Below are 12,576 nucleotides of genomic sequence, written 5' to 3' on the forward strand. Positions count from 1 at the left end.
TGTTGATGGACGGGAGAAGAACCCAATGGAATTAGAGCGGGGAAATCCATGGGTGGACCCAGCCCTTCACAGGCCTCACGCAGGCCCAGTGGCCTGAGACGAGCGGCGAGGCGGGGCCGTCTCTTGGCCCCCCCCGACGGGCAGCGTGGCTGGCCAATGACAGCGCGGCGCTGCCGGCGGGAGGCGAGATCTCCGCCTGACGGGCAGGCGGGCTGCCCAATCAGACGAGGCAGGAAAGGGGGCTGATTCTGGAAGCCATTACGCCAGTGTCGCAGGGTGGAGGCCGTTAAGTGGGGTTTGCTGGGTGGCTGCGGTACGCAATTTGCGTATCGTTGGCGGTGCCAAGGGGGGAGCGGGGGGGGAACGGACACCTCCGGGCCCTGAGGGGCCTCGGGGCCCCCTGTTGTCCCCGGCCCCGGGGGCGAGCAGGCCTGGGGGGGGCCCTGCCGCCCTTCGGCCCTGCCCAGCCTCCCCCAGGGCCCCCTGGGCCCGGCCAGGCCCCCCCCTGACCTGCAGGTGTCCCCCAGTGCCCCCTCCTCCGTGCCCCTCATGGCCATGGCGTCGCCCCCGGCGCCCCCAGCCAAGAAGCGGAAGATGAACTTCTCGGAGCGGGAGGTGGAGATCATCGTGGAGGAGCTGGAGCGAGGCAAGCACCTCCTCATCAACCACTTCAACGCGGGCGTGCCCCTGGCCGCCAAGGCGGCCGCCTGGCACGACATCCTGCGCCGCGTCAACGCCGTCGCCACCTGCCACCGCGAGCTGCCCGAGGTCAAGAAGAAATGGTCCGACCTCAAGACCGAGGTGCGACGCAAAGTGGCCCAAGTCCGGGCTGCCATGGAAGGGGGAGGCGAGAGCCAGAACGGCAACGGCAACGGGCCAGAGAGCGAAGACCCGACTGGTGCTGCAACTGCCCCGGTTATCCTCACCCCCATGCAGCAACGCATCTGCAACCTGCTGGGAGAAGCCACCATCATCAGTTTGCCGAGTGGGGACTGCAGCGCAGGTGACGGTACCGAGATACCCATCACCGCGTCAGCCACCACAGTCACGCTGACCCAGAGTGAGTGCCGCACCTGCTGAAGATGCTCTGTTCTGAATTGGAAGGTCATGCGGGGGGCCTTGACACCCACCCATGAGGAAGCCCTGAGCTCTGTGCGGGGAAACCCCTAGCAAAAAGAACCCCCCGCATCTCTGTAATGAAAGCACCATTCCCAGTATGTCCTCTTGCTGTAGGGGAGTGGCTGCAAGATATGCACCTACTGAAAGTCAGCGTTGATAGCTGGGCTCGGCCTTAAGGACAAGGGAAGCCAGTATCCTTTGCACCTCGCAGATTGTTCAGTCCCCCTCTCTGGGAGCAAAAGCAGGGGGAGAAGCATCTCCAAGGCTGATTTCCCAGTCTGCCCCAAAGAGCAGCTGTCCTTCTGGCTAGTGCCGTTCTGGGTCTTGTCTTTGCCCTTATGTCACTTGGTTAATGCCACTTGGAAAGATTGTTCTGGAGTTTGAGAAGTGATTTTGTCTAGACAGATAAGGCCCTATTCCTTTGGACTGTACGGCCTAGAAGGAAGCTCGAATGAGGGTGGAGTAGACTTAAATAGGTCATTTTGTGCATTGCTGTTCATTGTATGTTATCTCACTGAACAGGCAGTATTCCTGTGATATTCATTGAATAGTCCTGTAGATAAAAATCCCCGTATCGCAGCTACTTCTTACCCACTTTCTGTCCTTTGTTCTCAGTTCCTGCAGAGACGACCTACCACAGTCTGGAGGATGGAGTTGTGGAGTACTGCACAACAGAAGCCCCCACCACAGTCACTGCCGAAGCGCCCTTGGAGATGATGGCGCATCAACATGAAGTGTCTGCAAAACCCCAGGAGCTGAAAAGCCGAATTGCTCTGAACTCAGCCAAGCTCTTGCAGGAGCAGCGAGTGACCAACTTGCACGTGAAGGAGATTGCCCAGCACCTAGAGCAGCAGAATGACTTGCTTCAGATGATTCGTCGCTCTCAGGAGGTGCAGGCATGTGCCCAGGAGCGACAGGCACAAGCCATGGAAGGAACACAGGCGGCACTGAGTGCCCTCATCCAGGTCCTCCGCCCCATGATTAAGGACTTCCGTCGATTTTTGCAGAGCAATACACCCAGTCCATCGGTCACCACTGACCCCAGCCAGACGGGGCAGCAAGATGGCATGATCCAGTGAAAGAAACAGCGATGGGACGTCTTTCTTGGAAAAAATCTGCCCGTGCTGCTGGTGGACACAGGGAGCAAGGGGTGCTAGCTCTTGTCAATGTGAAATGGCTCGCCTTGGAGTCTTGCTGAGCCTAAACAGCTTTCTTTCTCTGTTAATCTTATGCTAATCTGCCTTTTCAGACTCCTCATACAGAGCCTTAGCAGGATGTGTAATAAACCAGGAACTTAACATTGGTTGCTTTAGTTCCTTAAACAATAGATTTATTAAATTTTTTTTTTATTTCTGTTTGGAAAAAACTCTCCAAAGTATGACACCTCTCTCTTTCTCTCTCTCTCAAGATCTAGAGCCTTTAACTGACTTCTGACGTGGAGAGTCTTGTTGCGATATCACAGTACTACAGCTGCCAAGGTACAGTTATCACAAACTGTAGTGCACGGTAGTGAATGCATTTCTGTCTCTTGCTGAAAGCATTTACTGGAAGTGTGGTACCGGATGTGGTACAACCTTCCCTCTGCACTGAGAGGTATGCATGACATCCAGCCCATGCAGACCAGCACCAAGCCTACATGCAGTTTAAATCCCACACACATCCCCCGAGGACATACATGGGATTAAAATAATGCATTCACCTCATGTTCTATCCGCATGCAGTCATGAAATTTCACTATGAACTTGGCAGATGTGATGAAAATTTCACGTCTTGGTTACCAGATACTGTCCTGGGATATGTATTGGAGCAATGTCTTACCTGTCTCAGCGTAGTTAACACACAAGGGCCTGGATGAGTTTCACTCAGGTGGGTGTAACAGGTGAAACTCCATCTCTCTCCTCTGCATAGTTTGTCACCTCCATAACACCTTGATTCATCTAAGTGGACCTGGACTATAGAGCTTCAGCCACGCAGTAATTCCCAGCATTTAGGAGTTTGTCAGCCACTGATTTAATTGAGTGAATTTTGGAGCATTTCTTGGTTCTGCTGGTGGTGGTGGTGGTATTTGCTCTGTACTTGTTAGGAGCTGGAAGCAAGTACAGCCATTCTTTGTTAGTCTGCTAGCTGGCTTTGAGTGGCATTCTGAGAAATGGGTTGAGGTTCACCTCACTATTTTCGTACCATTATACAGGGTATAACAACATTGCAGACACTTTTCTATTCTTTGAGGTGTTCAGGCTGTGGGGCTTGGTCCTCAGTGAGAAAGCTTAATTTCACAGCATGGTGAATGTGATTCTCACAGACTTGCAGTAACTTCATGGACTTTTAGGTTAAAAGCTCCACTTGTATATGCATGAAAGCAAACTTAAAAAAAAAAAAGAAGGAAGCATAACTCTTCTCTCCGTACCTTGCAAAGTGTGTCACATTTAACGGGCTTGTTGCTTGCCAGGTATTACTTTTGAAATGGAACTTTTTCAGAGCTGGTATTTGCTTGCTGTTAAGTCTCCTTTAGGGCTGAGACGTGGTGAGCAACGACTGATGAGGAAGTGAATTTGCACAATCAGATTAAACCTTTACCCAGCCTTTTAGGGGGGGATGCTGATGGGGGACCCCTGGTTAGAGCAGTAGGTGAAGAGGCTACTGCTGCCTGTCTCTGGACTTTATTCATCTCCTCTGGTCCACAAGGCTGACGGGGGAGAAAAGGACAGCACGGTGAGAAGGGTTTGTCCCCCAGAAGACTCCCGACCCTTTGGCACCGACATCTCTGCTGAGTCAGGGTGGCATCAGCTGCGTCTTCCCGCCTTGTCTGGCATCTCATCACATGAATAACACTCACCTGACTCTTCCTCTCAGACTTCGTGGAATCAAGTCAATTGCTCAATTGAAATTTATTTTTAAAGTGAAAACTATCTCATATGTGTTGGTTTACCTCATTTGTGTAATGATCTCTCCTTTACAAATACGAATTTTAATAAAAAATACATTTTTGGTAAACAGGCTCTTTCAGTTCATCGGTAATGCTCCAGGGCAAAAATGAGTCCATGACAACAAGTTTGCAACAGAGAATCCTCACTGAGAAAGGGCCAAAGAAAGCTGTGAACAGCCACGCGTCATGGTAGCTTTTTCTCTTGTTCATGAACTTTGTGGCCTCGTATTTACATAATTATGGTCTTTTTCAAATAACAGCTTTTACAGCCTCACCTTGGAGCACTAGTTATTTCATTGTGTATGACAGATTACTGAAGTTTACTAATCTCCCAACTGCTCAGAAGATGCCACAATAGCCTAAAATGATGGATGAAGTACCAGCCTTTGGCATTAAATTGCAGTGTGCATTTTTTCAGTGACTAAGCACTTAAGCTGTGTTAGTTTCATAGGAGTAAACATGTTGCCCTTAGAACCACCCATTTTTCTTGTCTTTTCAGGATAAATATAGAGCTTAGTCAAGCAAGCAGCATTCAGGTGCAAGTTCCATGTACACATTTTTGTCTCATTAAAAAGATGTAGCAACATTTTAAATGTAGGGTGAGCACTGTGATGAGGGGCTTGGTGGTTGCTCATGACGAGGTCATCAAACTTCAGAAGGGAGAGAGAAAAGTGTCCCTTAAAGTTAAAACCAGGAGGAACAGGTAAATGTGGCACTTTAGAGGGTGAAGGTATATATGGGGCATTCAACTGAACAGGGAACTGGTGCCCAAGCAGAACAAAAGCTGAGGAGTAACATCTATAGATGTTAATTTGTGCTCCTCCACTGTTCTCTTTGTACCTAGAGATTTGTATTCAGCATCCAGAGCAGGAAAGAGCTGTGCAGGGATGTTCTGTACCTCAGAGGTGAAGGTGAGCAGCCGGGCAGCGGATGGCATCCTTCATACCTGCTGGAGAAAGAGAAGTTTGGTGAGGGACTCTTGGTGGGTCAGAAGATGAACTTTGCAGCAATGGGAGGCAGCAGCCAAGCTGCCTGCAGCACCACTAGGTGCTTCAGGAGCAAAACTCCGCTTGTGATGTGTGCAGCTCAGGCACGGCTTTCCAGGAGATGGCACTGCGCAACGGGGCAAGGCACGGGGATCCTGAGCTGCTGCCAAGTACCACTCACTGCAGGGCCCTGGCAGGATGTCCCAGAAATGACCCTTGTTGTCCAGATCTTTTGTGGTCCTGCTTGCTCCTCTCACTGATGAATCTTTTCAGGACTGAGAGCCCGGAGAGGAAGAAATTCAATGGGCAGAGCCCAGCGATGAGGAACACCAGTACCCCTAAAAAAGTCAGGATGCCTGAGAACACAAACCAGGTCCCTCTGCTTCCCAGAAAGATAGGCAGAGGACACTGGGATGTCGGGAGGTCATGTCTCTCTTTGGGACGAGTTCACTGCAGAACCGAATGGGCAGGCACAAGATAAAAAAACACATTAATTCTTTAATTATAAGCAAAGGGGCAGGTTTTAAGATTTTTCAGAAGACCACACATAAATATGTTAGTATCCCGCAAGTACAGTGTGCTGCCATAGCTACATTGCAGTCCTGGGAGCGGATCCCCGCCAAGGGACAGAATGATATCACCTGCATACTCACCCAAATTACCTTTACCTCCTCCAGCTTGTTTTTAAAGTTTGTCAAGCCTGTTTTGGCAAAGCATTCTTCTGTTTTTTTTGTGGGTTTTTTCCTGTTGCCATCTGAGAGGTTATTGCCAGCAGGTACTGTCAGCACAAGTGTGGTTTGTTAAGTATGAAAATTGAAGCATTTAAGATTCTTTGTCTTTCCTGAAAGCATCTGACAAGAAGCTTCACACAAATGATCAGCACAGCTTCCAGGCTGCGTTTTGCGAGCAGGAATGAAGCCCACACCACCTGCAAACTGGGCTCACCAGCCCTTGGGTCCCAGCCCCGCAAGGTGGTTAACCCAAGGCAGAAGCCAAGCCCCAGCAGGGACAGTTTCTGTTACCTCTACTGCCTGGGATCCCAAATTAGAGGTTGCCGTGTCAAGTGGGAACCACAGACTTACAGTTGTTTCTGCTGCATTTGGGGTAACAGCAGCATTTGCGGGGCTGTAGCCAGAAGCACGGAACCAGTGAGAGAGCCCATGGCCAGCAAGTCTCTTGTCCGGCAGAGTGCTGAAGGTGACACCTGGGATGCAGACACAGAATAACACTTAATAAACACAACAAGCCTCAAGGGAAAGCGGGTTCCAGTCTGCAGATTTTGGAAGAGGCAAACCAGCTCCAGTTCCACCAATAGGCCTCCCGGAAAGAAGCAGATAGTCCTGCCACACATTCCCAGGGCAAACTGGAGCAGACATGGAAACCAGTAAACAAAAAAAGCCAGGCGGCTGGATTTTCTGGTCTGGCCACATGTTTGGGGAAAGGAATCCACCAACTCCAGATTCCTGTGTTCCCTTTGTCTCTGCCAATAACAGGATCCCCCGTCCTGGCAGGCCAGAAACCCACTGTGCAGGTGTGTCCTTCCCATGTCCAACAGGAAACCCAGCCTGGCACAGAAAGTGAAACAGTTCCTGGCCTTTATGATGATGAGTTCAGTTAAATATGGAACTAGTGAAATACACAAGCAGACCAAAGTAGAGCTCGCAGCCTGTTATTAAATTAAGCTGAGAAGACATAAGCTTGGAATAACTCCGCACCGTAGGATAATCCTATGTAATGGGGATAGGTACCCATTCCTCGCACAGGGTTTCCAGCAACCTGCATGCTACAGATGGGGCTCACACCGCTGCGGTGTCCTGCCCCAGGGGCCTGCACCCCCTGTCCCATTTCGGGAGCTCCCCAGCCTGGGTCTGCTCCCCAGCTCTGCAGAAGGCACCCACCCACCGCGGCTGCCTGGTTTGCAGCTCCTGTACAGCTTCTCAGAGCGGGTGCATTGCAGGTGCTTGGCCACCAGCAGCATGCAGAACACCTCTATAGCATAAAGCATCGTGTGACAATCTTTTCTTTTTGGATGACAAGGCTGAAAGCTCATTAAAGCTATTATAACAGAGGTTACAGGTGTAACAGAGTAGAGCCATTATTGTGTTCATGCTGTTGCAGCAACGTGTATAATTTAGTTTTCAAACTTTAATCATTTGGCTGCTAGGACAAATGGATCAGCATGATGATGTTTTCCAGAGGAAGATGCTGATAATGTAATTTACAGGGCTTGATGATTTGCTCATGCATCTGGGATTCCCCTGGGATAAGAGATAGGATTTGACGGCTCACCAAACGCATTATAGAATCTATCTCGCTTCAACTTGCTGAGTTTTGTCCCTTCTGAATTTATCTTGCCTTGTTTCTCCCCTGCTGCTGTACCTCAGCTCTCAAAGTGGGGAGGCAGGAAGCAAGAAAAGCCATCTCTGTTCCTGCTCGCCCGCAGTGCCAAGGCGAGCAGAGCATAGAGATCCCAGCCCTGGCCAGAGACACACCTCTGGTGACAGCAGAGGTGAGGCCCAGACTTAACTGCAGAGCCCAAACTGATAAATTATCCCAGACTGATAAGACGATGCCCTGAGCCAGCAAAAGTTGAGGAAGTGGTGGCAGCAATGGGGAGAGGCATCAGGAAAGGCTTAGGTCAGGGAGAGCATGGGGCAGGGACGTGGCTGAGGTTCACACAGCAGAGGTGAGGTGGGCATGGCGAGGCCGAGGTCATAGGAGAGAAATCAACAGCATCCAATTCTGGGGTAAGCAGAATCAGTATGTATCAGAGCACCCTGTTCACACACATGCCCCCTTAGTGAGTGGATTGGGTCTGGATTGGAAAATAATATAAAGCCAGTGGGATGGTGGATGGACAGAGATACCCTGCACCCACACCCCCTCTGTGGTGCCTCTGTGGGGCTCAGACTAACTCGCCCACTCTGAGATCAGCAGAGGCACATGTTTGGAGGAGCACTGTCCCTTTAAAAAAATGTGAATTTGTCCAGAAACAATTATGCAGCATAAACACAGAAAAATCAACAGGGTGAATTTCGAACTAATAAAGATTTAATCTCTAAGTCATGAGACTGCGTTTGTTAGGAAAATATACATACCCCTGAGAATCCAGCTACGGTTGCTATATTACACACTGTTCAGCAGCTCACTGGGCATTTTTCCAAATCCGTTTATTTTTAACATCAGTCACATTATTCAATTAATTATAAAAACACTGAGGTTTTCAAGAGATGTTTCTGATAAAACTGCCAAGTAAATATGTGTGAGAACAGCAAGGATTAAAATCTCTAAACTTTAGCATTTGGGGCTGTTGCTATAAACAAGAGAAGTCCTCCGAGGAGGTTATTTATCAGAGTGAATCATACCAGATAACACACAGCCTCCTCCCACACCACAAACAGAGAGATCGTTTGTCCTTTACCTAGTGAGGAAGCAAAAGATCAACACGTCCGTCAGCGGTACGCTCAGGGAATGAGAAGTGTGAGGGACTGGGCTGGATTCTTCAGATGCTTCCAGCATTTGAGCATCCCAGCTTGGCAAATATTAAATATTTAGCAGACTGAGCTCTTTCCCAATAAACTGAGAAATAGAAAGCAAAAAAGCCCAGCCAATCTCCAGCAATGTCTCGAGGCCTTGAAAACACCAGGTATCCATTGATGGAACAATTCAAGCCCTACCTTTAAAAGCAGCCTCCACAAACCCTGCTGTATGGGAAGACTGATATGTTCTGAGACGGTTTCACTGTACCAATATGAAATGTTTTCCCAGCCCAAAGTCTGTGTATCTGCTTAACCTTATAAGCAAGAATCATAACAACACATTTGGCTTAATCCAGTTTTTAACTTTTATCCAAGTACATTGACATGTACTTTTCCTAGCAGACTTTTTTTTTTAAAGTCTCACATTGTGGTAGAATTATTTGATAGCTCTGATATTGTCTGCATAGATGGCAAAGATTAAAGGCAAGGAGTCTGGGCATCAAAGCCTGGCAAAGAGAGCGAGGACTCCCAGGCTTTCATCCAAGCTTTACCAGACATGCAAATCAGCCTTGGGAAAAGTCCCTCCCATATGAGCCTCAACCTCTCTGCCAGAGACTCTTAGGCACATCCCTAACTTTAAAAACTAGGCAAATCATATTGATGATTGCAGACTCCTTCAGGACAAGGAGAGACATTTTGTTCTGCTTGCCCTTAAACGATGGAATCCTGCCTAACCAGGGATCCCAGCCACAGCACAGGACACAGCAGCAGCACGTAATAACAGGGAGCCATTTTGATGAAGAGATGTGTTTAACTGGTTGCCACATCTCACACACAGAGGGTGAGACTCCAGCTCCCGGCCCTGCCTCGCGCTGCCCACAGGGGTGTGCGGTGCCAGGGCCTCCCTCCTGCTCCACGACAGCCAGCCCAAATGCTGCTGGTCAGCCTGACCCACGGCCCGCTGTGTGGTACCCAAAGGTGCCAAGGGAGGACAAGGCGGCCACACCGCTGCATTTGTGAGGCAGTGCTGTCTGAAGAGCTGCAGCGCATGGGACGTACCCATTGGAAGGTGTGTCACCAGGAGCTGCCTGAGCAGGGAAGGCACTGGGACAAGGACAGGGCAAGGGGGCCTGGATGTCAAGGGGCAGCGCTGAAGAGGACGCAGAGAGACCGCGTCTGTCAGAGCTGCCTCTCCCATCACCTCAGCCCAGGCAGGGTCACCTCGGCTGCAGGCTCCAGGGGCCGAGGCCTGCCATCCTCTCATCCAGCCCGCTCCAGCCCCGCGCACTCCAGCGCCATCTCGGGGCTGCTCGGCCTGCGGGGTGCCTATGGGACATCCGGGGGGGGAGGGCGGGAAGGCCCGAGGAACCCCCTGCCCGGCAGCCACACGACTGGCCAGGCAGCCAAGCTGCGCCACGTTCCCGCCGCCCTCCCTAGTGAGGCGACACCGGGGCCACCACAGAGCCCCCCGCTTCCCGCCCACTCTCTCAGCCAGGAGGCGGGTCTTGCCCAAACCGACAGCCTCCACCTCCAATCGCCGCGCTTTCTTCCCCGCCCCGTGCCGGAGCAACCAATCAAAACCTCGTCATTCTCGGCCCGCCTTCTTGCGGCTTGTCCAATCGGGCGGCGCTGCTCTCCTGCTCCCCTCCCCCCTCTCCGTGGAAGAGGGCGGGAGGGGGGGTTGGTTACGTAGTGTCGGATCGGTATTCCCGAAGCGCGGTGGTGGTGTTGCTCTGCCTTGTGGCTGCTTGCGGAGTTGGCGTAGCGGCCGCAGTTTGCGTAGCGCTAGCAGAGGCGGCTGTGGCGGGGAGCAGCGGTGGCTGTGGCGGCCGTGCGAGGAGAGGGCAGGAGGTGCGAGCAGGGCCGGGCAGGGACCGGGCCAGGACCGGGCCGCAGGTCGGTGGAGGGAGCCGGGAAGCGTGCTGAGACCTCCCGTCGGTCAGCTCGTGACTGGGGGGCCGGGAGGGGGGCTGAGACCTGGCTGCAGCTCGGTGCACGGATCATGGGGCCGGAGCTGGGCTGCGGTGCGGCCCGGCTACGGCCCAGTGCATGGCCCCTGGGGCTGGGAGGGGGGCTGATACCTGGCTGCAGTTCACCCTGTGGTTCACAGGGCCGGGAGGCAGGCAGAGACCTGGCCACCGTTCAGTGCTTGGCTCAGAAAGAGAGCTGAGACCTGACCACAGCTTAGTGCATGGCCCAGGGGTGCCAGGGGACAGGCTGTGATCTCACTGCAGCCTGGTAAGTGGTCCATGGGGCCCAGAGGCGGGCTGATACTCGTACGCATCTCGGTGCACGGTCCGGGGGGCTGGAAGGCAGGTGAGACCTAGTAGCAGCTCTGTGCAGGGGCAGATATGGCTCATGGAGGGGGCTGGTGGTGCGGAGCAGTCACCAATCTGCCCTCTTGCTCTGCTGCGAGGCAGCCGTAGGAGAGTGGTGCCTCTGCAGAGGTGCCCAGGCCCCGGTGCAGTGGGCAGAGCCGCCTGGATTCGCCTGCTGCCACCCGAGCGGGAGAGGGGCTTTAACCGCGCACCCGTACAGGCAGCAGGAGCTTTGCCTGCATTGGTTTGCAGTCATTAATTCTTAGTATCGGTGAGGATTGTTTACTGCCCGGTGTTCAAAACCTTGTCCCTTTTAGATGCTAATCAGCTCTTGCTTCCCTGGCTTAGGTGTTGCATAAATCTGTAATGAAATGACTGTCTCCAGCCCCAAAACTGAACTGTGCAGGGCACAGCTTGGTGTAGACCTGGTGCTGGGAGAAGGCAGCATGCTCGGTGGGCCTGGCTATTGGACAGCCAGATGACCTGATTCGGTTGTTATGCTGTGTAATCTGGAGCAGACTGCTTTTTTTTCCTATGTGCTGCTTCCTCCATTTATACGATACAGGTGCTAACAGTTAGGGCTGGTTGGAAATACAGAAAAGAAACAGATTTTTGCATTTCTTGAGATTGCTTTTGCTTACACTTGTTAGACTACACGTTAGACTGATCTTGCTCTGTAAACTGCTTCTAAAGATGATGGGTGAAAATAGAGCAGATTTTTATTAGCAGCTTTGCAAAACAGAAATTACGAGGGGGATGACAACAGTGAAGCTTGCCCTAGGCAAAAAGGGGAAAGAGGATGTTAGGGCCAGGCTAATTGGGGCCATACCTCTTAAGACTGGTATGAGTCCGGACTGAATATTACCCATCCAAACAGGTTTTAGAGGAGGAGGAGCCCAAGACTGGCTGGAACTAATTTACTCATTTCCCTCCCAAAGGCTGACCCGAAGACCTGTATCAAGGAGTTGCACAACAGGAGGAGATAGAAACTGGAAGCTCTCTGAATGTGCTGCCCACAGACTTAAGGCTTCATCGGAGACTCAAGATGACTTCCCACGAGAGATGCTTTCTGGAGGGGTTGTGCTGAAGACAGAGCACTGCAGCCTCTAACTGGGACAGCTCCTGCTGGTCTGGAGCTGAGACTGACTTCTCTCCCTCCCTTTTCCCTTGGAGATGTTGCAGAGATTTAATCTGACCTCTTCCTCCTCACCTGAAGCCTGCCGTGGCGATGATCCCACAGCCAGATCCGACCACCAAAGAGAAGAGTATTGTGCGTTTGAAGCTGGGCCATCTTTGTAACTGAACTGGAATTTACTCCCTGCTTGCGCTCCTTGAACGAGTGCCGTTCCTCTGCTTGTCTGTGTGTGTTTTGAGCCGCTCCTCCCCAATCTTGTTTGGAATTCCTGGGCTTTCCACGCTGAATTTGCCCATGGCTTTCCTGATGAAGAAGAAGAAATTCAAGTTTCAGACAAGTTTCACTCTAGAAGAGCTGACTGCTGTCCCCTTTGTGAACGGGGTTCTGTTCTGCAAAATCAGGCTGCTAGATGGAGGAGACTTTGCTAGCTTATCTACCAGGTAAGAAGCTGCTCACAGACTTGCTTCCTGCCTGTGCTTCTTTCCCTGGTTATTCTTCAGTTGAGCGGTTTAGCATATGGCTACCACTTGCCTACCCCTTGATGGGATTTTAATAGTTCTGTTGTAGGGCCCCACATGCCACATATTCTCCGGAGCAGGGGGGAAGAACGTAG

The 12,576-nt window shown here is 51.6% G+C and overlaps 2 protein-coding genes and 1 long non-coding RNA gene across 11 annotated transcripts in view; 2 read left to right on the forward strand and 1 right to left on the reverse strand.

Annotated features, from left to right (window-relative positions):
* The first annotated feature begins 91 nt into the window (after nucleotides 1-91).
* Nucleotides 92-4,113, forward strand: NAIF1 (nuclear apoptosis inducing factor 1). Of its 8 annotated transcripts, none has more exons than XR_011322345.1 (4): nucleotides 92-1,060; nucleotides 1,735-2,084; nucleotides 2,528-2,597; nucleotides 3,805-4,113. XR_011322345.1 is itself a non-coding variant. In XM_069772022.1 (3 exons), exons 1-3 carry the CDS (start codon nucleotides 550-552, stop codon nucleotides 2,531-2,533), a joined length of 867 nt encoding a protein of 288 aa, XP_069628123.1. In that variant the 5' UTR covers nucleotides 93-549; the 3' UTR covers nucleotides 2,534-4,113. The 8 variants fall into 8 exon arrangements, 2 of the variants coding, with proteins under 2 accessions (XP_069628123.1, XP_009911013.2); XR_011322344.1 differs by having other exon boundaries at nucleotides 93-1,060; nucleotides 2,901-4,113; XR_011322342.1 differs by adding an exon at nucleotides 2,901-2,985 and having other exon boundaries at nucleotides 151-1,060; nucleotides 1,735-2,597.
* A 36-nt stretch (nucleotides 4,114-4,149) lies between these two features.
* LOC138682188 (uncharacterized) lies at nucleotides 4,150-8,537 on the reverse strand. Its single transcript, XR_011322349.1, has 3 exons — nucleotides 8,453-8,537; nucleotides 5,685-6,235; nucleotides 4,150-4,994 (listed from the first exon to the last, which is right to left on the reverse strand). It is a non-coding gene; the product is annotated as an uncharacterized lncRNA (long non-coding RNA).
* A 1,660-nt stretch (nucleotides 8,538-10,197) lies between these two features.
* Nucleotides 10,198-12,576, forward strand: part of EEIG1 (estrogen-induced osteoclastogenesis regulator 1) — a 38,559-nt gene continuing 36,180 nt past the window's right edge. Inside the window, exons 1-2 of one of the 2 annotated variants that reach the window (XM_069772020.1) lie at nucleotides 10,198-10,406; nucleotides 11,767-12,403. In XM_069772020.1, coding sequence (XP_069628121.1) covers nucleotides 12,258-12,403 — 146 coding nt within the window. In that variant the 5' untranslated portion in view covers nucleotides 10,198-10,406; nucleotides 11,767-12,257. The remainder of the gene's footprint in view (nucleotides 10,407-11,766; nucleotides 12,404-12,576) is intronic. The other variant, XM_069772021.1, reaches the window with a different exon arrangement.

This window comes from Haliaeetus albicilla, chromosome 26, assembly GCF_947461875.1.
Source record: "Haliaeetus albicilla chromosome 26, bHalAlb1.1, whole genome shotgun sequence".
Taxonomy (NCBI): domain Eukaryota; kingdom Metazoa; phylum Chordata; class Aves; order Accipitriformes; family Accipitridae; genus Haliaeetus; species Haliaeetus albicilla.